The 25479-nt window shown below is 34.0% G+C and overlaps 1 protein-coding gene across 5 annotated transcripts; it reads left to right on the forward strand.

Moving 5' to 3' along the window:
- The first annotated feature begins 3728 nt into the window (after positions 1-3728).
- On the forward strand, positions 3729-25061 carry LOC110023768 (desumoylating isopeptidase 1). Of its 5 annotated transcripts, none has more exons than XM_020723372.1 (5): positions 3729-3852; positions 4104-4139; positions 4244-4341; positions 24191-24510; positions 24600-25061. In XM_020723372.1, the coding sequence occupies exons 2-5, from the start codon at positions 4131-4133 to the stop codon at positions 25004-25006; spliced, it is 834 nt and encodes a 277-aa protein (XP_020579031.1). In that variant the 5' UTR covers positions 3729-3852; positions 4104-4130; the 3' UTR covers positions 25007-25061. The 5 variants fall into 5 exon arrangements, with proteins under 5 accessions (XP_020579031.1, XP_020578998.1, XP_020579007.1 ...); XM_020723339.1 differs by having other exon boundaries at positions 3745-3852; positions 4072-4139; XM_020723348.1 differs by having other exon boundaries at positions 3745-3852; positions 4077-4139.
- Positions 25062-25479: the final 418 nt, after the last annotated feature.

Here is a 25479-nt window from a genome sequence, read left to right on the forward strand (position 1 = left end):
ATCTTGTACTTCATTTAATTCTTGATTTAACCAATTAAAATGTTAATATTTTTTATGAGAACATGTAAGATCCGAGATGATATTGTTCAGTCAATTAATGTTAAGAATCACGTCAGATTGTATGGATGAGGAAGTAATTCATATGGTTGAGTGCAAATAAATAGGGAAATAAACTTTGAAGGATGTAGAGTTAGAGGACCTTAGAGTGACACACTAAATCCCACAATGAAATTTAATGTTTTAGGTTTTGATACAAAGGTGGAGGGAGAAGAGAGAACTTTAAAGTAAGAGCTAGTATCTTCCCTACCTAGCATGTCTTCAAGACTATTCAAACTTTAAATTAACCAATGTTCTTTATAGCATCTTTAGTAAGGATAAAAAATAATATTGCTTCTATTTGGCACAACACAACTCAAATACTTTCACAACAAAATTTCTATACTTGTTATTGATTCATGACTCGAATACTTTCACAACAAAATTTCTATATTTGTTATTGATTCATGATAAGGAGAAAGATATTTTGTATTCAGTGTTTCTCTTTTACATAAACTCAAGTTATCTTTAATAAGTTTTTATTTCAATTTCAAACATTAAAAATACCAAAAAGTTTATTTTAGAATCAATAGTTTCGGTAAGAATATTTTTCAAAGTAGAGTTTGTTATCTAATTTCTTATTAATAAAATGAAAACTGAAATTTGATATTTGGGGCTTAATCAAAAAGTCATATATTACTTGATAACGATATGTATACTTATGTAATATCTCAATGTTTAAATATAATAATTGAACTCTTATTTTCTTCGGAGTCAAGTTTTCTGCTACCGTTGTAAAGTAAGAAATATATGTAAGAAATTTTGAGAATATATACACATACTTAGTATTTTCATAAAAGATCTGGATCAGATAACAACAAATTTTTGTTATGTAAACATGTGTTTTTAATGATAAGGTAACTTATTGCATTATGAAATTTGTTTCTTTTTGGGATTGGATGTTTTGCAAGCGTTTCATTGAAACTCAAACAATTTATTATTTATATTTTGGTTATTTTAACTTTGTAGGATTTTAATTAATGGTTAGAGTTTCAATATCTTTCTTTGGGAAACTATTTATTTTTGGATGGATTTATATCTTCTTAATTTTTTTAGTTTTTTTCTTCTACCTCTTATTGCTTTTATTAACATATATTGCACTTAGTTATTCTTTCAAGGTTTTTTTATCGAGCTATGATGATTTTCAATCAAGCATTAAGTCTCAACCATTCATTTGCATATATTCTGATTTCCATAATGTATACATTGTTCTTGGATAGAAGCTTAATGTTTTTGCAAATTTGATTATTTTAAGCTCTTTGTTCCTTAATTCTCATCCTAATTATTTCTTTTATTGATGATATTATTTTTTCTAGTGAAACTGAAGACTGTAGTTTTTTTTTTCTTTTTTTGTAGGTCTTTTCTTTTTATTATTAGAATTTATTTAGTTATTGTTGGAAGGATTACTAATGCCTAAAATTATTGCAAAGAAATCAATCAATCATACAAGTTTATGTGTCGATCAATTAATATACGATTAAAGTTTCTGTATATTGATCTCATGAGGAAAGTGTTATAATATTTCTAACAAAAAGATCTAGTTTACTAAACTAGTAAGCTTAGATTGAAATTTCACCGACATATTCCAAGGTTCCAAATCCGAATGTAGAAATAAAAACTAAACTAGGTTTTATTGAAGTTTTTTAGAGAATAAAATCTCATACCTTTATGACACTGATCTAGCCATTTCTCGATGATTTTCCTATAAAGTCCCAATTTTCGACAAGCAGGGGCACAATCCTCCTTAGTCTATGTCCACATCATAAGAAGAGCTGGAAATCATATTACAATTAAGAGTGGCTTAAATATGCAGTGTTTCTCAGGATTCCTCAAATTCTTTGTTGAGGTTGTAATTTTCTAAAGATAATATGTCTATTCCACTAGACTATTGTGTGTTAACCTACTTGTTCTTCTAGCTGATAGTTAGAAGTCCTAGATCATAAAAAAATTTAACATTTTATCAGGTCAGATTCGAAGTAAATTAAGGTCAGCGAATTAACACACCAACATATGGAATCCAAGCACAAAAAAGAAGTCTAGCAAAACAAAATCCATAATATAAATTAATGAGAAACCCATATTTCTAACATCACAAGACTACGAAAATGAGATTAATTGCAATAAAAGAGAAAAAAGTGTGAAAATTATTTTAAAGACATAAAAACGTAATGCCAGAGGTAAGAAAAAGTCAAATCTAAGACGATCGATCCATGCAATACATTGTACTCTTCTCAGTTCAATAAAGGCTTTCCGTAGATTTAACTCATACAAGTGCACTCAATCTCTCTTTACAACCTCTCCAAGCTCTCAACAAATAAACATGAAAAGAGAAAAAATAGGAAAAAACTCCTTAAGCGAACAATAGAGAGCAATCTTAAAGCCCCAAAAACTTTTCTAATCCCTAGAGGCTATGCCCCAAAGGATAAAAAGAACGCTAAACTTCTATTACACATATATATATATATAATATATATATAATATTAGGGCTTAAGGCTGCTCAAATCCTTCCAAAATCGACGTCCTATAGAACGACATGTGAATATGCAGAGCAATTGGTGCATATAAACCACTAGACTGCGCAGACATGTTACGTGTTCGGGAAGGCTCGTGGGTGCATGTTGATGCGAGGTGGGCATGCCAAGCACTAAGGATGCACCAAGTGTGTGATATTGTCGCAAATGCCACTCTTATAAAAGTGGTGTGGGTGCATTGAATACGCGCTAGGGCACACGTTGCTTTGGAATGTAGCACATGCGTGTAGTGTACAGGGGCATGCGCTCTGGAAGTCTTTTAGCCCTATTTCATCTATAACTCCCCAAAACATGCTCAATACATTTTTTCTACAAAACATGACAAAAATGCATTCTATAATCGTAAAATCATGATAAATAAGAAATAAAAATAGGATTAATGTAGAAAAATGTTACAAATTTGAGACATGACAATTAATATTGTTGCTCTCATTCTTTTAGAGGAACTTCTGATGTTGTATCAATGAGTTGTTAATAGTTGATTGTTATTTTGAATTTATTGAATAAGTTGGTCATTACATTTTATGTTTTCTATGTGAGAAGGACTTTTATTTGATGGTTTGATGCTTTCTTTGATTGCTTGGCTCAGGATCTTCATTACGTCTGATATAGCTGCTTCGAACAGTTTTAGAGATTAAAATTTGCATTTTTATTATTCTTTTTTCATCAAATTTTTTTTTTTTTTGTAGTTTATGTGATTTATAGAATCCTTGTATGCCTTGATTATTCTTATTTTATATTGAGTTTATTTTGAATTTTTTGATATTTTATCTCCTATGATTTCTTTTATTTATTTATTTTTAAATAAAGGTAGCATCATCAAAAATTATTAACTCAAATTAATTTGTACACACTGCCCATGATTACTTCCAAGATTTTGGAGTGGGATCGTTTCTTCAGCACGTTCACTTTGACCTATACCGCGTCGGGCAACATCTAGAAGTTTCCCGAGGCCTTTTATAGCAGCATCTGCCGTCCATGGCTTATATTCAATCCAATCAACGGTGGATGATCGTACCCACAGAGCTCTTCTTTGCGTTTAATCCTGCGCCAGGATTAATAAAAAAAGCTCATAATTGTACCGTCTCAACTATAAAAAGGGTCAAGTGCGCTTCTCTTTTTCGCTCTGTTTTCCTTTCAGCCGGTGTTGGAATTTCCGTCTGGGGATCGTTCCTATTTCGGTCGCTCCAAAAACTTCTCGTCGTCTTCTTCTTCGGATTTAGTGGTAGGTGTGCTCATTTACAGTTGTTTGATATCATAGTAGGTTTTCATTTCGCAATTTCTTTCTTACCATTGACACATTTTGTAGGGATACCTCGCCTATTTTTTAGGGTGAAAATTGCACTTGTTTTCATGAAATGTGATTTTTGAAATTTCATTAAACTGCATTGCTTTAGTTGTTATCCCTTTGTAACATCTGTTTGTTGATTTGTTAAAAATTCAGCTTAGTTCTGAAATAGGTATTAATTTTTCTAGGGATTCTTGGGGGATACGAGAAAAGTTATGTCGGAGGTATTACAGTGATTCCTTATTTTTTCCTGTTTTCTTTCACCCATTTAACTATTTGTTTCTTTTCTACGGTTTTGCTAACGGTGTGTTCTGAACTTCATAAGCAGGAGGCTCAGAAGGTCATGCTAAATGTTTACGACTTAAGCCAAGGCCTTGCTCGCCAGGTTTCTGCCTCTTTTCTCGGCAAAACTATTGAAGCAATATGGTGAGCAGATGATTGCTTAAATTTTTTTTTTGTTTTTTAAGAGGCGTCAGTTCTGCTGTTATGCTCATGTCAAGAAATTTTTTTTTGTCTCTGTTGTTGAAATGCGTCAATAAGGAGTAATTTATATGTTTTGATGAAACTGTACAATGAAAATTACTTGGGTGACTTTTAGATATGCAAAAGAATTACGCAAGCTATTACATTTATAAAATTTAGTGAATATTGTCATCATTGTAGTTGCAGAACTAGCAGGTCTTTCTGAACCTTTATTTACTTTAAAGAGGGTAATTATATTGGAGTTTAAAATGCATCGGTTGATTCTTTTGTTGCTAAATAATTTAATATAACCCTAAAGACAAAAAAATTATTACAAATAGGATGATGTTTTCTACATACTTTTCTTCGAGATATTGTTTGTTGTTGAAAATGTGCCCTTTTGTTCATGATTCCGAAGCTTCTAATGTATTACATTCAGTAGATAACTCACTTTCATTATTATCGACTTTTAACACTCATTTCTTATAAAGTTTCTTAGATCTTGATTAATCGCTGATTCATGATGTCATGGTAGCTATGATGTTTTTAATTTTTGAAGTGAACATTAAGTGCAAGATATCTACAACTTCTAGCTCTAGTGTTATATATTAATTCAAATATGTGTTGCTTTTTTTTAGTGTACATCAAGTGGATGCTCTTTTTTTCTTTTCTATAAATATGCATGTATTTTTTACTAAATATTTGGGTTGTTTGATTTGTAGTAGATAAAAAGGCTTTGGCGACTTTGTTCATCTCATGTAAAATCTAAGAAATAACTAGTATGTGTATGAAACCATTACTTTGATGGTTTGAGTGTCTTTTCTTATTTTTTAAGATTAATTTACAAGTAAATGGAAATAAGGCCCATAAATAGCTATTAGGAGCCCAACAAAATACCATCTTGATTCTCATATATGTTGTTTAAGGTGTCGAACTAGTAGGACTCTCTCTACTTTTTCTACTTTAAATAAGGTAATTATATTGGAGTTCAAAATGTATAGGTTGATTAGTTATTTGTTAACTAGTTACCCGAAACAGCATAATTCTATTACAATTAGGACGATGTTTTTCCCATACTTTCCTCCCAAGGTATTGTGTGCTCTTGCAAAATTTGTCTCTTTAGTCATGTTTTGTTGTCTTAAATTCCTTTTTTATCTGAAATTCATTGGGTCCAATGCTTCTAGTGTATTACATTCAGTAGATAACTCATTTGAACAATTATCAACTCCTACATTTGATTTCTTGTATTGCTTCCTATATCTTGATTAATCGGAGGTCCAAAACTATCTTAGGCTTATTCATGTTGGTATGGTAGTTGTAATTTTTTTTTTGGAAGTAAACGTTAAGAATAAGTATTTCTGTGATGCACTTTTCAATAGAATGCTTAAAATTGTAAGTGCTCAATTTGAGAAGTCTCTATTTAGCTTTAGTAGTTGAAGAGACTAATATAGCATATCTACAATGTAGTTGCTTTACGTTATCTTCTATTTGTGTGAACCTTTTTATTCTTATCTACAAATTCTAGTGTTATATGCTAGTTTAAGTATTATGTATTGCTTTTTCTCGAGTATACATCAAGTTGATGCTCTCTTTTCATTTCCATGAATATGCATTTATCTGCTATTAGAATCTTTGGCGGAGACCTACAATACTTTGTGGTGCAGAGTGTTGGGTTATAAAAGAGAAGAATAAAACTAAGTCAAATGTTGTTGAGATGAGAATGCTTAGGTGGATGAGTGACTTGACTCTTAGAGATAAAATTCAAAATGAATGGATCCGTGGGTGTAGCTTGTGTAGCTCCAGTGGTGGATAAGATTAGAGAGAGTCATCTTAGATGGTTTGGTCATAGTGAAAGTTGACCATTTAATGATGCGGTTTGGAGAATATATGTTTTAGATTTGAATAGACCTAAAAAACTTGAGCATATTATATAAAAATGATCTTCTATTTGTGTGAACCTTTTTATTCTTATCTACAAATTCTAGTGTTATATGCTAGTTTAAGTATTATGTATTGCTTTTTCTCGAGTATACATCAAGTTGATGCTCTCTTTTCATTTCCATGAATATGCATTTATCTGCTATTAGAATCTTTGGCGGAGACCTACAATACTTTGTGGTGCAGAGTGTTGGGTTATAAAAGAGAAGAATAAAACTAAGTCAAATGTTGTTGAGATGAGAATGCTTAGGTGGATGAGTGACTTGACTCTTAGAGATAAAATTCAAAATGAATGGAGCCGTGGGTGTAGCTTGTGTAGCTCCAGTGGTGGATAAGATTAGAGAGAGTCATCTTAGATGGTTTGGTCATAGTGAAAGTTGACCATTTAATGATGCGGTTTGGAGAATATATGTTTTAGATTTGAATAGACCTAAAAAACTTGAGCATATTATATAAAAATGATCTTAATTTATTAAAATTATATGGTAAATATAATACTCAATAGGACACAATGGAAAAAAAGGATAATAGGACACAATGGAAAAAAAGGATTCATGTAGCAGATGACATTTAGTGCGATAAAAGCTTGTTGTTGTTGTTGCTGATGTTGCATAGAATCTTTGGGTTGTTTGTTAAGAAGTGGAGAAAAAGGTTTTGACTACTTTGTTTTTCTTATCTTAAAAACTTATCAAGTAAGAAATAGCAAGTTTGTGTATGAAAACATTACTCTGAAGGTTTAATAACTTCTTATTTTTAATATTAATTTATAAGTAAATGAAGATCAGCCCCCATCAATAGCATTTTGGAGGCTAACAAGTTAACTTCTTGATTTTTATACATATTATTAAGGTAGCAGGACTTTCGGTACCTTTATGTACTTTAAACAAGGTAATGATATTGTAGTTTAACACGTATTGATGGATTTATTACTTGTTAACTAGTTAAATATAACCCAAAATACATAATTTTATTACAACTAGGATGATTTGTTCCACATACATTCCTCCAAGATATTTTTTGTTGAATATGTGTGTGTTTGGTCATGTTTAGTTATATTGAGTCCTTTTTTCTTCTTGCATCCATTGGGCTCCAAAGCTTCAAATGTATTACATTTAGTAGATAACTCAAACAATTTTCTTCTTGTACATTGATTGTCCATATAGCTTTCAAGATTTTGATTAATCAAAGGGCCAAAGCTAACTCAGGCTTATTTTTATTAGCATGGTAGTAGTAATCTTTTCTATTGGAAGTGAACATTAAGAACTTGTTTTTTCTTTGTTGCACTTTTCAATAGAATGCTTGAAGTTGCAATTGCTCTTTCCAGAACTCTCTTTTCAGCTTTTGTAGTTGAATAGACTAATGCAACATATATATTTCATAGATGCATTATGTTGCCTTCTATTTCATCCTTTTTTTATCGTATCTATAGCTTCTAGTGTTATAGGTTAATTCAAGTATTATTTCTTGCTTTTTGTTGAGTGTATGTCAGGTAGTTGTTTGCTTTTCTTTTCTAAAAATATGCATTTATTTGTTACTAGAATCTCTGTGTTTGATTAGGAGTGGAGAGAAAGGTTTTGGCTACTTCGTTGTTCTCATAATAAAAGTATAATCAAATAAGAATTAACAAGTTTTTGTATGAAACCATTACTTTAAAGCTTTGAATAATTTTTCCTATTTTTTAGGTTAATTTAGAAGTGAATGGAAATAAGGACCCATTAATAGCTATTAGGAGGGCAACAAATTACCTTCTTGATTTCATGTAAGTTAAAGGACCTGTTAAGGACCCTTTAACATAAAAGGACCTGTTAAAGGCTTGTAGTAATAATAAGTAAAGCAAAATGCACTTAATGCATTTCTAATTTACCTCATTTGCACTTTACTTCCTAGAATTTTTTATGATTGAATGAATTGGCATATTAATTGAAGAATTTTGAGATACTTTTTATTCACCTAAATGACTTACACCTTATCATATATATAATAAAGTGGCTGACATATCAGTTCATAAAAGTATGAAGTTGGGGACTTTTTGAATTAGGAAATCAACGAAATAGAAAAATTGAAAATTAGGCAAAATCTAATAAAGGAAAAGTTAAATATAGAAATATATTTGAATAATGAGAATAAATTTATTTCTTGTCAAGCACATGGTAGTTTGGTGAGAATATCAACAATCTAGATTTTTTGTTGGGATATAATTTGGCTAAACACTTTTGCTATTAGTTTGGAGATGAAGTGTCAGCCAATCTCGATGGGTTTTATTTTATCATGGTACATATGATTTTTGGCTATATTTAATAGTGTGATTATCATTGAACATCTTAATTGTGTTATTTGTTTTAATTTTAAGTTCCTTTCATAGTAGTTTTTGAGGTTATATTTGCTCACATATTCTTAATGCAAGATTATGATATTCAAATTCTGCACTATGTTCAAAGATACTAGTTTTTTATTTAATTCTCCAAGTGACGAGATGCCTCGGATATGTGTAATTTACCCAATAATTGATTTTCTATCAGTTACTTTACTTGCCTAGTTAATATCGATGTATATCTTCGTATCATGATTTTTTAGATTTTTTTTTTTGAAAATTAAATCATGTTTATTAGTCATCTTCAAGTATCTTAAAATTTTATTTACTACTTCTAAATGATTTTCACTTGGATTATTCATGTATTGGCTTATGATATTGAATATACAATATCAGTTTTGTGTGTGATAGATTAATTTGCCCAAAAGTTTTTGATATATTTTTTCTATCAATTGGATTATTTCCTTCACTTATGTTCAATTCTTTATTGGATCCATGGGCATGTCAATAGTTTACGCCCCAAGCAAGTTAGTTTCATTTGATATGACATTTTTTCTTTTTAGATTGAGCCACCTCCATTCCTAAAAAATATATAGTTATGATAGTTTTAAGGTCATTGATCTTAAATTCTGCTGCAAACATCTCTTTTAGTCTGATAATTTTCTCCACCTGTGATCAATTTTTTCCCGATATCCATGGGCATGTCAATAGTTTTACGCCCAAAAAAGTCAGTTTCATTTGGTATGACATTTCCCTTTTTAAAATGAGCTACCTTCATTCCTAAAAAATATCTAGTCTTGATAGTTTTGAGGTCATTGATCTTAAATTAAGTTGTAAACATTATTTTTAGTCTAATAGTTTCTTCTAAATCATCACTTGACAAGATAATATTTTTTGCATGTGTTATGATATTAGCAATTTTATTTTTAAGATTGATTTAAGAAACAATGCATGATTAGCTTGATTGATGAATTTGTTTGTCTTCGTAATTTTAGCAAATCTATCAAATTAGGTATGAGAAAATTGTTTTAAGCCACATATGATTTCAATTTGCAAGTGCTATTATTGTTCGATCTATTTTTCATGCGCAGTGGTATGGTTACATAAACTTTTCATCAAGTCCCCATTCAATAAGACATTTTTGACATTAAGTTAGCATAAAGATTAAACGTGTTTTATTGGATCCAAATATTATTGACTTTGGCAATAGGCACAAATGTTTATTTAGTCAATCCCATATGGTTGTGTGAAATCTTTAGCTATTAATCCGTCTTTGAATCTTTCTACACTTCTATTTGCTTTATATATCCATTGTAGCAATAATTTTGTTAGTGTTTGTGTTATTATTTTTCGGAGTTGGATTTTTTTTTTCAACTGCTTGTTGTCATACTAGAATCTACAGAGATTCCTTGATAGTCAGAACTTAAAAACACTGCCAATGCTTGTCACAAAAGTCCTGTAAGATGCTACAATCTTTGCATCTGTTATATATTTTCTTTTGAAGGAGCAGGGTTTTGTTGGTGCCTAGCGTAAGAGCAATTTTATTCTTTAATTAACCTAAAGGTAATTTAGTCTTTTACTTATATTATTTTTTGTATAAATTGTTCTATTATGTTTAGGGTTAGGGTTTTGCATGAGATTGAGTCATAAATTGTTCTAATATGTTTAGGGTTAGGGTTTTGCATGAGATTGAGTCGATAGAGCATGTGGAGAGATTTTGTGATAGAGCAATGTGATAGAGCAATTTAGTTTTTTATTGGTTCAGGAAGAATCTGTTATAGAGCATGTGGAGAGATTTGAGTTGATATGCAGTTTTTTGAGAGAGATCTTAGAAGTATTCGAAGGCAACTTTATAAAAGGGGTGAAGCTAGAGAGATTTCAGCATTATTTTGCTTGTTGAAATCGTGAGGATTGGCTAAAACTTTGGAATTAGCGCTGTTAGTTGATAAAAATGCAATGCAACATGTTAATATGAGCAACGCAAATGGAGCACCACATGGCAATGTTACAATCATGATGATATCAAAAGCTCAACAACAACAACAACAACAACAACAAAGCCTTAATCCCACTATGTGGGGTCGGCTACATGAATCCTTTTTCTCCATTGCGTCCTATTTAGTGTCATATTTTCATTTAGTTCTAGTAAATTAAGATCATTTTTAATACAATAAGCCCAAGTCTTCCTAGGTCTACCTCTGCCTTTCTTAACACAAGTCGAATTTAAAGCATCTACTCTCCTAATCGGATCATCTAATGGTCGACGTTTAATATGACCAAACCATCTAAGACGACTTTCTCTAATTTTGTCTGTCACAGGAGCTACACCAACCCTATCACGAATATATTCATTCCGCATTTTGTCTCTAAGTGTAAATCCACTCATCCACCTAATCATTCTCATCTCGGCAACACTTAACTTATTATTATGCTTCTCTTTTAAAGGCCAACATTCAGCGCCATAGAGCATTGCAGGTCTCACCACCATCTTATAAAATTTTCCTTTCAGTCTTTGCGGTACTTATATTATTTTTTGTATAAATTGTTCTATTATGTTTAGGGTTAGGGTTTTGCATGAGATTGAGTCTTGAGTATTAGGGTTAAGGTTTGAGAGAGATTTCCTACTCAAATTGCAGAAATTTGGAGAGATTGGCTAGTTCTTGAATTGAAGATGCTTATCTTTATATTTGTGTTGTTTTGGATTACTAAAGAAGATATTTGTTTCAACCTAAATTTTAATTGAGAAATCATTTCGTTTCGTATCAAATTAGTATCAGAGCACTTGATCTTGGAAGAAGAAACTGATGAAGAGATTCCGGAGTAGGGCATTCAAATCGAGAGATGCAGGAGATGACAAGATTGCGGTCATATGGGAGGAGAAAGAATCACGATGTATGGTGACCCAAATGATCACGATATAGTGATGAGGTATGCTGGCTAGGAAGGTGACAAAGGGATTGTGTCGAACACTTGTGAAGACCGGCGAGATTCTGATACTTGGTAAGTGAAAGTTGGGGCTTTTGCCATACAACCCCAAGATTTGGAAATGCAGTTGTTGCGACATTCTTTCAGCATCCCTTCATGAGTTAGTTGCAATTCAAACTCACTGGGGAGGATTACAACATACAGATAACATCCCTTTGGGAATCGGGTATGATTCGAGCAAGCTAGTTCGGGAGGATCGCGAAATATAAGTAATTCCTCAATCACTGGAAGGCCAACACATGAGATCACTTCATACAGAAAATGGATCAAGATGTATAGAAGTTATGCGCCTTGCTTGATCGACATATGCGATCGATATTGTGGCGTAAAACTTTCCTACATCACTTGTGATGGAAATAAATGATTGGGATTTATGACGTACAAGAGTTCAAATTGTGGTTTCCGTAGTTCTGCACGGCTTCCAATAATTTCGTTGATCAGCATACAAATGTTTCGGGATTGTGGTGTTTATAGTTCCATGCATGTCGAACCTGCGTTCAAAAATTCTAAATCTCAAGCGAGATTCTGATATTTGGTAAGTGAAAGTTGGGGCTTGTGTCGTACAACTCCAAGATCTTGCAAATGCATTGTTGCGGCATTTTTTTAGCATCCCTTAACGAGCTAGTTGCAATTCAATCTCACTGGTGTGGATTACAACATACAGATAACATCCCTTTGTGAATCGGGTATGATTCGAGCTAGCTAGTTCGGGAGGATCGCGAAATACATGTTTTTCCTCAATCACTGGAAGGCCAACACATGAGGTCATTGCATATAAAAAATGGATCAAGAGGTATAGAAGTTATGCGCCTCGCTTGATCAACATATGCGATCGGTATTATGGTGTAAAGGTTTTCTACATCACACTTGTGATGGAAATTACTGATCGAAATTTATGACGTACAAGAGTTTAGATTGCGGCTTGCGGAGTTCTGCACGATTTCCAATAGTTCTGCCGATCGACTTAACAAAAATTTCGCTATAGTTCCATGCATGTCGAACCTGTGTTCAGAAATTCTAAACTAGTGAAAGGAGTTTCAAAATCGTACAAGGAGTCATGACAGTCAAGTTTTGAAGGAAATATGATGAGAAGATCTTAGTTAAATCAAATTTGTAATAGAGGGGTGTTCCTTAGCCACGGACGGGAGAAGAAAGGACAGAAGAGTGTGGGGGTACCACACAAGCCGATGTGATGTTGTTCCTACCTTTTAGGTAGTTGTATGATCAATTGACTTCATATAGTATATCACTTCTCCAATTAGTAATAATGTACCATGGGTTTTTAATTTTTCGTACGTTGAAAAATGAGAATGACTTCTGTTGGTCAAATAAGGTCATCCTAGAAGTGAACTATGTAAAGTTAGTCTGTCAGCGCTAGCAATAAAAAAAAATTTTATATGTTGAAGTGAATGACCAAACTAACATCTGCCTATGAGCCTCCCCCGCCATTTATAAAGCAATGGACCAAAGGTGGAACATTAAAAAATTCCAAAATAAAAGTCATTTAGTTCCTTGTTAAATCCCTCGGTAGGTAATTATTCCTCCTAAGCATTTCATGGGACTGTTAGGTGTCAGAGAACTCATCGAGAACTTTCTGTTGTGTGTGGAAGATCGAGCGATGGTGTTTGTAATGGACGCGAGCGACAATAATGAGAAGAATTCGTGCGACATCAGGGTAGCATTGCTGTCTTAAGTGGATCTAGAGTAGCGAGATCAATGAAGGTATGGGAAGCTGACTCGAGCATCAGAATAGGGAATCATGATGAGTTTGCATCCAACCACACCAGTGCCTATAATCTCAATAACATTTCAGGCTTAAAGCAATTCTGGAGCTTTTGGGGACTGAAAAGTTGATGTCCTAGACTTATGGAAGAAGTCATCATAGGTCGAGGAAGGGAACCGAACCCCCATTTTATGGGTGAATGAACTTTTATCAAGCAAATTATGGAGGAGACTCATATATAAGAAAGTTGAAGATGCCGATTTTTTAAGGAGAGTTTATGGTTGGCTTTATGAGAGATACTTTGTTGTTAATAAACAACTCTTGTGTTTAGATTGGAAGGCTCTAGCATGGGAGAATAATGACAACTAATTCAGACATGAGAAGAATTCAAGACTTGATTATTGGAGTGCTTCAAAACCACTTGGGAAAGAGGTTTACACAAGTAATTTTTTTCATTGGTTCAGGAAGAATCTGTTATAGAGCATGTGGAGAGATTTGAGTTGATATGCAGTTTTTTGAGAGAGATCTTAGAAGTATTCGAAGGCAACTTTATAAAAGGGGTGAAGCTAGAGAGATTTGAGCATTATTTTGCTTGTTGAAATCGTGAGGATTGGCTAAAACTTTGGAATTAGCGCTGTTAGTTGATAAAAATGCAATGCAACATGTTAATATGAGCAACGCAAATGGAGCACCACATGGCAATGTTACAATCATGATGATATCAAAAGCTCAAATGGTAGAATTTTAGAGGATAGTTCTGCAGGACAGGAATATGGGGCCATAACTGGGTGCCACACTCAAATGGCTTATAGAGATAGAATCACGAGAAACAGGTTAATGGGTTATATTTTTTGTGCGATGAGAAATTTTCCACAGGACACTAATGCAAGGGCCAGACATTACAAATTTTCATAGTGTGTGATGAGGAGGTAGAGGATGCAGATATAGAGAAAAATTGGTAGAGGATGCACGCCATAACTTAGATATGGTAGAAGTCTTATTGAACTCGGTGGTGGGATTAACACCGAATAACAATATGAAAATTTAAGGCAGATTGAAGAGTAGCATGATGTTGATAGATAGTGATGTCACTCACAACTTCATATCTTCTGAAATAGTGAAGCAATTAGGGCTTGAGATAATGGACACTGGAGATTTTGGAGTCATGATGGGGAAGAGAGGTGGAGAAGATTAGGAAAGTTTTTAAAGGAGTAATTCTAACACTAGCAGACATTCAGATGATGTAAGAATTTCCTCCATTGGATTTAGAGAGCGCTGACGTGAAATTAGGCATGAAATGGTTGCAATCTGCAGGTGATTGAAAACTTTTGATGATGGAGTTTCATGAGGTAGAAAAGACGGTGGTGCTTAGCTTGACTTTAATTTGTGCAAGTCCCTATTTTCAGCAGATTCATCAGTGTTTTGCTCATTTGGTATTTTCACAAAGTGAATTGGTACTGTCACAAAGTGAATTGGTACTGTCACAAAGTGAATGATTGTTGCTCTTGTTTGAGTTTTAATTTAGTATTATAAGCATTCTGATGTATCATTGCAGAATGCATCATAGTGATTGCATTTGTTCTTTAATTGCTAGTAGATACTTCTCCAAGATACACGGTTCAAAATTTTTTGCATTCCCTTTATACATTTCGAACATCCCGAAGGTGTATCATAGTGATTGTAGTTGTTGTTTAATCAATAGTAGGTACTTCAAGCTACACATTTCAAAAATTTTCACATCCCCTTTATATATGTTCAAACATCCCCAGGCGTACAGTAGAGACGAAAATGGCTTGTGCTCTAGTTTATCTAATAATTGATAATGGTTGGAACTTTGATTTTATTGGTGCCTTGGTAATAAACATTAAAAGAATTTAATTGGACTTTGCTTTTTGTAGAGATTGTCTTGCCAAAATTTTGTGGTTTGCATAGGTTATTGTTTTCACGTTAGTTGGGATTGAAGAAATTCATCTTAGTTGGCTGATTTGTTCTGTTTTTTTTGTTATGCTCATTGGTATTATCACGAAGTGAATGATTGTTGGTGTTTGAGCTATAATTTAGCATTATAAGCATGGTTTATTTATTCTATATCTCATCTTTCAAACCTTCAATTTATCCTTTTCATCAATTTTTATTAGCCTTGTGGAGAGTATTTGTTGAATTTTTTCTAGTGCTAATAGTATGATTGCTAAGCTGTTGAATTACTTGGTGTTATACATTTAAAGCATTTAAATGGGCTTGAATTTTAGTTGATATTAACTTGCAAATACATTTTATTTTATTTTATTTTATTTTGTGGGTAGCATAGGTTATGTATTCACGTTAGATGGGATTGGAGGGATTCACCTTCTTCAGCTGCATGTCTCTTTTGTATATATTATGCTTATTGGTATTACCACTAAGTGAATGATTAGTGGTGTTGGTTGAGTTATAATTTAGCATTATAAGCATGGTTAAACTTATCCAAATGTCATCCTGCAAACCTTCAATTTATCTTAACCATCAGTTGTTCATTATTCGTGCGGTGATTATTCCTGGCATTAAGGTTGTTGAGTTACTTTGGAGTAAGTGCTAATAGTAGGATTGCTTTGAGTGCAGTGCTGTTGAATTACTTGGTGATTAACATTGAAAGCATTTATATGGCTTGGCTTTTTGTAGAGATTGTCTTTCCAGAACTTTATTTTTAGGTAGCATTGGTCGTTGTTTACGTTAGCTGGGATTGAAGGGAATGATCTTTTGTTGGCTGCATGGTTCTTTTGTTTATGTTATGCTCATTGGTATTGCCGTGAAGTGAATGATTGTTAGTGTTGGTTACGTTTAATCTAGCATTTAAGAAAAGTTTATTTATTCAAAATCTCATGCTTCAAACCTTCTAAATCTTAACCATCAATTGTTGGTTAGCTTTGCGGAGATTATTCCTGGCATTGATTACTTGGAAGTGCTAAAGGTATGATTGCTTTTGAGTGCATTGTTATTGAGTTACATGGTGATAAACTTTGAATGAATTTAAATGGGCTTAGCTTTTGTAGAGATTGTCTTGCCAAAACTTGTTTTGTGGGTAGCATGGGTTATTGTTTTCGCGTTTGTTGGGATTGAAGGGAGTCACTCTATTCAGTTGCATGGTTCTGTTGTCTATATTATGCTCATTGGTATTACCACAAGTGAATGATTGTTGGTGTTGATTGAAATTTGGCTTAATTTATTCCAAAACTTATTCTTCAAACCTTCAATTTATTTATTTATTATTTATTTATTTATTTTGAAGTTGTGAGCTACATAATTTAGTATCGAATTATGAACAAAAGATAAATGATAATAATCAACATTCCTATATCGCATAAAACAAGAAACAAAATCTTCTATATCAAAAAAATAAAAATCCTTGCACAAAGATCCTCCCTTTCCGCAGCCTTTCACCCATCTTCTACTAAATAATCATTTAAATTGATATAAATAAAGATATTAATCAATTGAAGCGGGCACAAATTGAACCAATGGTTGGATAGTTAACACCAGATCATCAAATTTATGAGACCTGGGACTCATTCCTGCACCCCAAACCCTCAATTTTCTTCTCCTCGATAAGGCTACTTGATGATAAGGTTCATTGCTTTCTCATCATTTGGCGCTGCTTTCATTTGAGCTTCCTTGGCCATGAGCCCCCATCACATTACTATAACTTCTAAGATGCAGCTATTCACAAAATTTTATTAGTTCTTATAACATACCGAATCAATTTTAAATAACATAAATAGTTAAACTAATATATTTTAGCCGTTAAAATTTCGAAGTTCTTTTTTCTGAAAGTCATTCAAGCTGTTATCTAATTTCACACATTCTCTATACTTATGTTTGATTTATTTTTTTGATTCTTGTTAAATAGCTATGATTATCTTAATGCAAATACCACATAAAACTTGGTGAATCTACTGTGTTTCAGTTTGCCTTTATCTTTAAGTATTAACAACTCTCGTCTTTCAAAGTTCTACCATGCTAATCATTAGTGTTTGATAAGTATTAATTCAAAATTTCTACATGATTTGTAAATTTACAGACAAAGTAGGAACCCTGTTTGTCTTTTGAGATTTGACTAATCAATCTGCTTCTGATGATTTGCTAGTAATTTATTTTCCTACCTCATTAATGCTGATTTGATTTTTTTTTTTTTTTTTTGGTTATAAGTATTTTTAAAGCTAATTTATGCACATTATCGATATATGTTGTGATCTATAATGATATTATATTAAAAAAAATTATTGGCCAAGTTTTTCTTGTTTCTAAGCACAGTTGTTTTAATCCTCAGGTTTATTTGGTTGCTTTCAACTAGAAATTATGTTTACAAAAATGATTATATATTTTTTTCACGTCAGTTTGCCTTTATCTTTAAATATTAACAACTCTCGTCTTTCAAAGTTCTACCGTGCTAATCATTAGAGTTTGATAAGTATTAATTCAAAATTTCTACATGATTTTTAAATTTACAGCCGAAGTAGGAACCCTGTTTGTCTTTTGAGATTTGACTAATCAATCTGCTTCTGATGATTTGCTAGTAATTTATTTTCCTACCTAATTAATGCTGATTTGATTTTTGTTTTTGTTATAAGTATTTTTGAAGCCAATTTATGCACATTATCGATATATGTTGTGATCTTTAATGATACTTTGTCAAAAAAAATTATTGGCCAAGTTTTTCTTGTTTCTAAGCACAGTTGTTTTAATCCTAGAAAGTATGTTTACAAAAAATGATTATATATTTTTTTCACTAATTTTGCCTGTGAAAATGATAGTTTTTGTGAAGATTTGTTGTGTTTGAAATTAATCCTGGCGTCTAATTACGTTAATCTAATTGACAGACTAAATAAATTTCTTTTTTTTAAATCGTTTTCACCTTAAAGAAACCAAATGAGCCTTTAGAATGGCTTCGGTATATTTAATACGGAGAGGTTTCAGTTACGAGGTGCACTGATAATTTGTTTTGCAAAGTTAAAATAATCAGTACTATTATCCTGCTAGGTATTGATTCAAACAAAGTTTATGGATAGCGTCTGATAAAGATGATACTCTGTTAGTTTAGTGTTTAATAATGTTCAGCAGTATGTCAGTTTGCTTGGCTTTATGGATCGGGAGGCATGCATGCTACTTTATGGAAATGGCTGGTCATAAGTATAATAGTTAACCTTCTCTCTTTCATAACCTTGAAAATTAGTTCGGCATGCTGTTCTATTCCTAGATATTGATCTTACCACTCTAAAGGTGAGGGCCCGCTATATTCTGAGCTTATTCTCAATTCCCAAGTTGTGTAGTTGATTGACATCTTTGAAATCATAAAAAAGTGTTGCGCGCGCGCAGATAGAGCTAGCAAAATGTTGTTGAAGCCATGGCAGCATTATTTTCTTGAAGAAGCTGAAATTGAAAATCTACTCTTTTTTTAGCGGTATCGGAGATTTCTAGGATCCCAAAGTTCTTGTTATTGTTGATCAGCTCATATAGAAATGCCTTAATATGACTTCAAACAAGATTAGCTGCCAACCTTTGATCTTTCCATTGACAACCTTTTTTAACCATTTGCTTGTCCAGTTGAGTTAAGGAGAAGAATTGGTTGCTGTTCTATTCCTAGATGTTGATCTTAGCTCTCTAAAGGTGAGTGCCCACTATATTACCAGCTTATTCTCAAGTCCTAAGTTGGTAGTAGATTAACATCTTTGAAATCATAAAAAATGGTTACACACACACACACACACAGCTAGCATACTATTGTTGAAGCCATGACAGCATTATTTTCTTGAACAACCTGAAATAGAAAACCTACTCTTTATTAGGGGCATCAGAGTTTTCTAGGATCCCAAAGTTCTTGTTATTGTTGATAATGTAGTATAGAAATGCCTTTATATGACTTTAAACAAGATTAGCTGACAACCTTTGATCTTTCTATTGAAAACCTTTTTTGAATATTTGCTTGTCCAGTTGATTTAAGGAGAAGAATTGGTTATGCCTTTTAACTCTATGCAGTTATCTTTATTATGTATTTTTAGTGTGTAGGTGAAAATTTTTAATTATTAGATGATGGCAGGTTAAATAATTATTGCTTTTGTCTAAGGTTTAGAACGCCAAAATGAAAATTGAGGTGTTTTGCATTAATGAGGTAAAAGCATTGACATATTTTTCTCATCTTAAATGCGCAAAGCATAAATCCAGATAGTAAGAGAATTATGCTCTCAATTTTTATTGTTTATGTAAGTGGAAGTTTAAAATGAGATTCATGTAAGCTTGTACTTGTAATTTTAATTCGCAACGAGGAATAAGATTCACAGAGGTCTTATCTTTCATGTTCAACATCTTTCAAGTCAGATGTGATAATTCTATTTTTTGATTGAGTTTATTGGCGTCTTCAACATCTTGTTCAATCATTGTATTTTTTTTACTTATTATGTCAATTTAGCATAATTTAAAATAAAACATCATATTAATAACTTATCCATTATAATTTATGCGACATTTTTACGCGAGTTTCTAAATTGGTCTAAGCAGGAGCGGTAGAAAATCGGCCGATTAGCCCACCCTGCAGCCGACAATTGGGGCCCACAAAGGCTTAATCACATAAGCAAGGAGGAGAAATTAATGAAGTTTGGGAGGGGGGAGTGGAGTTCGAATTGTTTGCGATAGGGTTATATTAGGGTGAAGAACCTAATGTTTTTTTATATTATGACTAATAACCTAGGGTTTGTTTATATCAGGACTAATAATCTAGGGTTTGTTTTTTATGTTTTTTTGTTGCAATTTTTTCTTTTATTATGGTTTTACTACCAACTTTTAGGGTTTGTAGAGAGACAGTTTACTTCTCGAACAGTTGATCAATGTTGTATCTTATTTGTTTTTATTGGTATAAGTAAAAGTAATCCTCGTTTGAGTTTCTCTACCTCTATTGAAATTTATTTGTTTATTGTTTATTGTTTTTATCAAATTGGTGTCGAAGTAAGATCTTGGAGGAATGTTATTGAAGAAAGTGGATGTGTTGAAAGGGAAGTAAGGTAAAATTAGACCGGGAATGGATGAAATGTTTGCTATCATGGAGGAGAGGGTTTCTTTCATAAAAATTCGAATAGAGAACTGATTTGAGAGCAGAGGGGAAATGCAAGAGGTGATGAAGAGACTCATGGAGATGCAATTCAAGATCATGTTGATCGCTCAAAAGATAACACTAGCCAATGTTTGATCAAGGAATTCTTGGTGAAATTAAAGGGGAAGGAGATTGAACAAGGAGGACAATGAGGACATCATCTATGAACAGAGGAAGAGAGGGAGTTGGGTGGCGATGTGAGGGTCTAGAAACTGAGAATGCATATGGATGGGTGTATCTAATGGAGTGATACTTTACAATAAATGGGTAATGAGGGAAGATAAAGCTTATGGTGGCAGAATTATGTCTGGAAGCTAAGACAATAACATGGTTTCAATGGATTGAAGATGGGTGTATCTAATGGAGTGATACTTTACAATAAATGGGTAATGAGGGAAGATAAAGCTTATGGTGGCAGAATTATGTCTGGAAGCTAAGACAATAACATGGTTTCAATGGATTGAAGCGAGGTTCCCGATACACTAATGTGAGGAGTTTAAAGATTGTTTGTTGGAGTGTTTTTAAGCCATTCGGGGAGGAAACCTTCACGAGCAATACTACGCTTTGACTCGAGAGGGACTGACCATGGAATACAGGGAGAGGTTTAAGCTCTTGTCAGGACAACTGAGAGGTATTTTTACAGCAAGACTGGAGGGTAACATTGTCAAGGGCCTAAAGCTTGACATTCGAGCGTGGCTATCCGATTGAGACTGCAGGGATTGAGAAAAATGATGGAGCTCGCCAAGATGATGAAAGACAAGAAATAAGTGAAGAAGACCGACAACCTTAGCAACATGGGAGGATACTACAAGAGTGCCTCGAAAATCACGATATTGAGGACCCAGACAGTGTCTTTTAAAAAAGAAACGCCAAAGAAGATTATGGGGATTTATCTCGGGGGCAGTTTCAAACACCTTATCGATAGAGGTGTAGGATAAAAAAAAAATAATTATGTGTAACGAGAGTATGCCCCAAGGCGTCGTTGCAAGGAGTTCGCACTTCAGATCCTTTTAGTCCAAAAGAGCAGATGGTGAGAAATTGGAGGAAGACACAGTGGAGGAAAGGAGCATTTGCATTTGGATATAGCGGGGTTTCCCTAAATTCAGTGTGGGTTTATTCCGAATCACACCATAAAGGTGTGATAGAGGTGTAGGATAAAAAAAAATAATTATGTGTAACGAGAGTATGCCCCAAGACGTCGTTGCAAGGAGTACACACTTCAGATCCTTTTAGTCCAAAAGGAAGAGACAGATGGTGAGAAATTGGAGGAAGACACGATGGAGTAAAAGGAGCATTTGCTTTTGGATATAGCGGAGGTTTCCCTAAATTCAATGTGGGTTTATTCCGAATCACACCATAAATGTGAGGGGATAGATTGGGGAGTAATCAGTTGTGGCGTTGGTAAATAGTGGGGCTACACATAACTTCATCTCAAATCAAATTGTGGATCATCCAAGGTTGGATTTGGTAGATGCAGGAAGCTTTGGTGTCTGATGGGGACAGGGAAGATAGAGAAGAGATGGGGAATTTGCAAGGGATTCGTTCTGGCACTACATTTCTTACAGGTAGTGGAGGACTTACTTCCCTTGAATTTGGGTGACATAGATATGATTCTGAGGATGAAGTGGTTGTAGATGCTTGGGGAGATGAATGTGGATTGGAGATCTCTTATGATGGAGTTCCAGGCGGGGGATAAGAAGGTATTGTTGAGAGGGGATGTTGGGTTATGTTGGGGCATGGTCTTCTCAAACCCATGGTCAAGATGATACAGGGAGTGGGGCTAGCTTTTTTGGTGAGGTTGCAAAGCATCGAGGCAATCCGAAACCCTAGAGGCTGTAGAGTTTTCCCAAGGGGATCCAACAACAGTTGTAGCATTTATTGATATCTTTCAATAGTCAGGCAGGTTACCGCCACCTTCGGAGCACGAGCATGCCTTTACATTGAAGGATGTTGTCCCTTCTATCAGTGTCAGGCGATATTGGTATTTTGAGAGTTAGAAGGTTGAGATAGAGAAGTTGTTCCGAGAGATACTCAGCAGAGATTATCAGCCTAATGTGAGCTTGGGGAGATGGTGGATTGGGGATAAGAAGGTATTGTTGAGAGGGGATGTTGGCTTATGCAGGGCCATGGTTTTGTTCAAACCTATGGTCAAGATGATACAGGGAGCGGGGTTAGGTTGTTTGGTGAGGTTGCAAAGCTTCGAGGCAATCCGAAACCCTAGATACTGTAGAATTTTCCCAAGGAGATCCAACATCACTTGTCGCATTTATTGATATCTTTCAATAGTCAGGCGGGTTACCACCATCTTCGGAGCACGAGCACACCTTTACATTAAAGGACGGTGTCCCTTCTATCAGTGTCAGGCGATATTGCTATTTTGTGATTTAGAAGGTTGAGATAGAGAAATTGATCCGAGACATGCTCAGCTGGGATTATTGGCCTATTGTGAGCTTTTTTTCTATAGTCCACCTAAGGAGCACGAGCATGCCTTTACATTAAAGGATGGTGTCCCTCTTATCAATGTCCGACGATACCAATATTCTGAGATTTAGAAGGTTGAGATAGAGAAGTTGATTCGAGAGATGCTCAAAGTTGGGATTATCAGGCCTAACGTGATCCCTTTTTCTAGTCCAGTCCTGTTAGTGAAGAAAAAAATAGCCCGCGATTTTGCGTGGATTACAGGGCTTTGAACAAGAAAATTGTCTTGGACAAATTTTCTTTTCCTAAGATTGATGAGCTGCTAGTGAGCTTTATGAGACCATTTTCTCGAAGATCGATTTGAAGTCGGCGTATCATTAGATCAGGATGTTCCCAGTTGATGTGTGCTAGACAACATTTGGGACCCATAAAGGACATGAGTTTTTGTTGATGACATCTGTCTTTACCAACACTTCGATCACATTATAGTCGCTCATAAATAGTGTTTTTCAGCCTTATCAATGCGCCGACCGCATTCCAGTCATCTCAATTTATTTCATATTATCTTCGATCACATTATAGTCACTCATAAATAGTGGTTTTCAGCCTTATCAATGCTCCGACCGCATTCCAGTCATCTCAATTTATTTCATATTATCTTTTCTTCAGTATGTAATACTCCAAGCTTTTTTCTGAAATAGCTATTCGTTTGTCTATCTTTTTTAATTTTACCTGCAAAAAAGCAACACCTTGTTGGTATTTTCTTCTCCAAGTACTGAAATTTATTCAGCATTTAGTTGTAATTTTAAAATATTTTATTTTTTAATCTTCATGATTATTTAATCTTGGGTAACATGTGAATCAATGTATAATTGATATTGACGTAATGTGAGCTATATATATTTTACATGAGCTTAGGATGACAATTGTCTCATTGAAATTCTTAAATTGTGTGTTGTTTCTGGTTTTATTATGTGGAGCACTATTGTTATTTCCACTTGATGCGCGCTTCTCGACAGCCAGGTTGTGTGTGTGTGTGTGTTTGTGTGTGTGTGTGTGTGTGTGTTTATTTTTTTCATTCTCCGCTAAAATAATGCACTTCTTGAATTTTTTTGAACTATGATTTATTAGCCACTTCAACCATATCAACGATGAACCACTAATTTAAATCACCATCGTGAAGCATATTGTGGAAGGGGTTGGGAATCGAGTTTCTCATAACTAATTGCAGGCGGTGTAAAGAATAATGACTAATTAAACATATTTTTGGCCTTAAATTAAAATATTTTATGTTAGGGCTGATTTACATGAATGATTGCAGGCACACTGGTATAGTTGTTTATGGGAACGAGTACTACTATGGAGCAGCAGGCATTCAGCACGATCCTGTTGGTAGGACTCCATATGGAGTTCCCCTCCGGTCGGTTGAGCTAGGGCTTACCCATGTACCCAAGGAGATTTTTGATGATTATTTGCTGGAAATAAGTTCACGTTATACTCCCGAGACCTATAGGCTCCTCACCCACAACTGCAATAACTTGAGCAATGAGATAGCACAGTTCTTAGTTGGGACTCCCATTCCCGATTACATCCTCCAACTTCCAAACGAAATCATGAACAGCCCAATGGGATCACTTATCTGTATACCAAATGTTCTTCATACTACATGATTCACGTATTAACTTGGTTTTCTTATCACTCACAATTTTTTTTTTAATTTTTATTTGTAGTGCCCATGATCCAGCAACTAGAAACTACGATGAGATCTGGTGCAATTCCTCAGCCTCAACAGTTTCTTCCGCCTACACAGAAGGCACGGCAGTCGGCTGTGCCAAGGGCTGTTGCAACAAACACAAGCAAACCCGTAGCTGCTTCAACTCCAAATCCAGAAACAAGCCCAGACCAAAGCAACGCTGTAGCCAAAGCTGAAGTGAAAACGTCTACGGATAATGAGAAGAAACCTACAGCTGCAGACCCGCTCGGTGAAGCCAGGAGCAGGGTTCAAGAAGAAATCACACGAGAGTTTGCTGCCATCATGTCCACCGGTACCATACGTGCTAGTGAGGCTGCAGCTCTTGCCACTAGAAGGGTGATGGAGAGGCATGCGCAGATAAATACCCCAATGCAACAGAGCTAAAAGTTGCTAATTTGTTTTTTTTTAATTAACCAGAGGAAGATTCGTGCATCATTCTCAGATACATTCTCAGATATAATAATTTCTTTATATTTTAAAATTCCAGTTGTGTTTACCCTTTTGATTTGGGTCGTCTTCTAAGTACGGGTAAGATCTTGTTTAGGCACATTGCCCCTTTTTTTTATTTTTGATAATTTCCTAACAAGATTCCTATTATTTTCTTGAACTTCTCTTTCTTGTCTTTTAAATATCTTGGTACAATGGGTACGTGGTACATCGTCTCGGATATTTGAACTTGTGATGGGGCGGGCTAGTTTTGGATTTTTGTTATGAACTAAACGAAATGACTGTTATTTTGCGTTATATTTAATTCATCTGCTTTTTTATTTAATGTTAGTCAGAAATTTCTAAGTTTATTATAATTTTTTGCTTATTAAATTACCCTTTCATCTCTGGATAATGTGATCATTGTGAAA

The sequence above is a fragment of the Phalaenopsis equestris genome, unplaced genomic scaffold, assembly GCF_001263595.1.
Source record: "Phalaenopsis equestris unplaced genomic scaffold, ASM126359v1 Scaffold000002, whole genome shotgun sequence".
NCBI classification, from domain to species: Eukaryota; Viridiplantae; Streptophyta; class Magnoliopsida; order Asparagales; family Orchidaceae; genus Phalaenopsis; species Phalaenopsis equestris.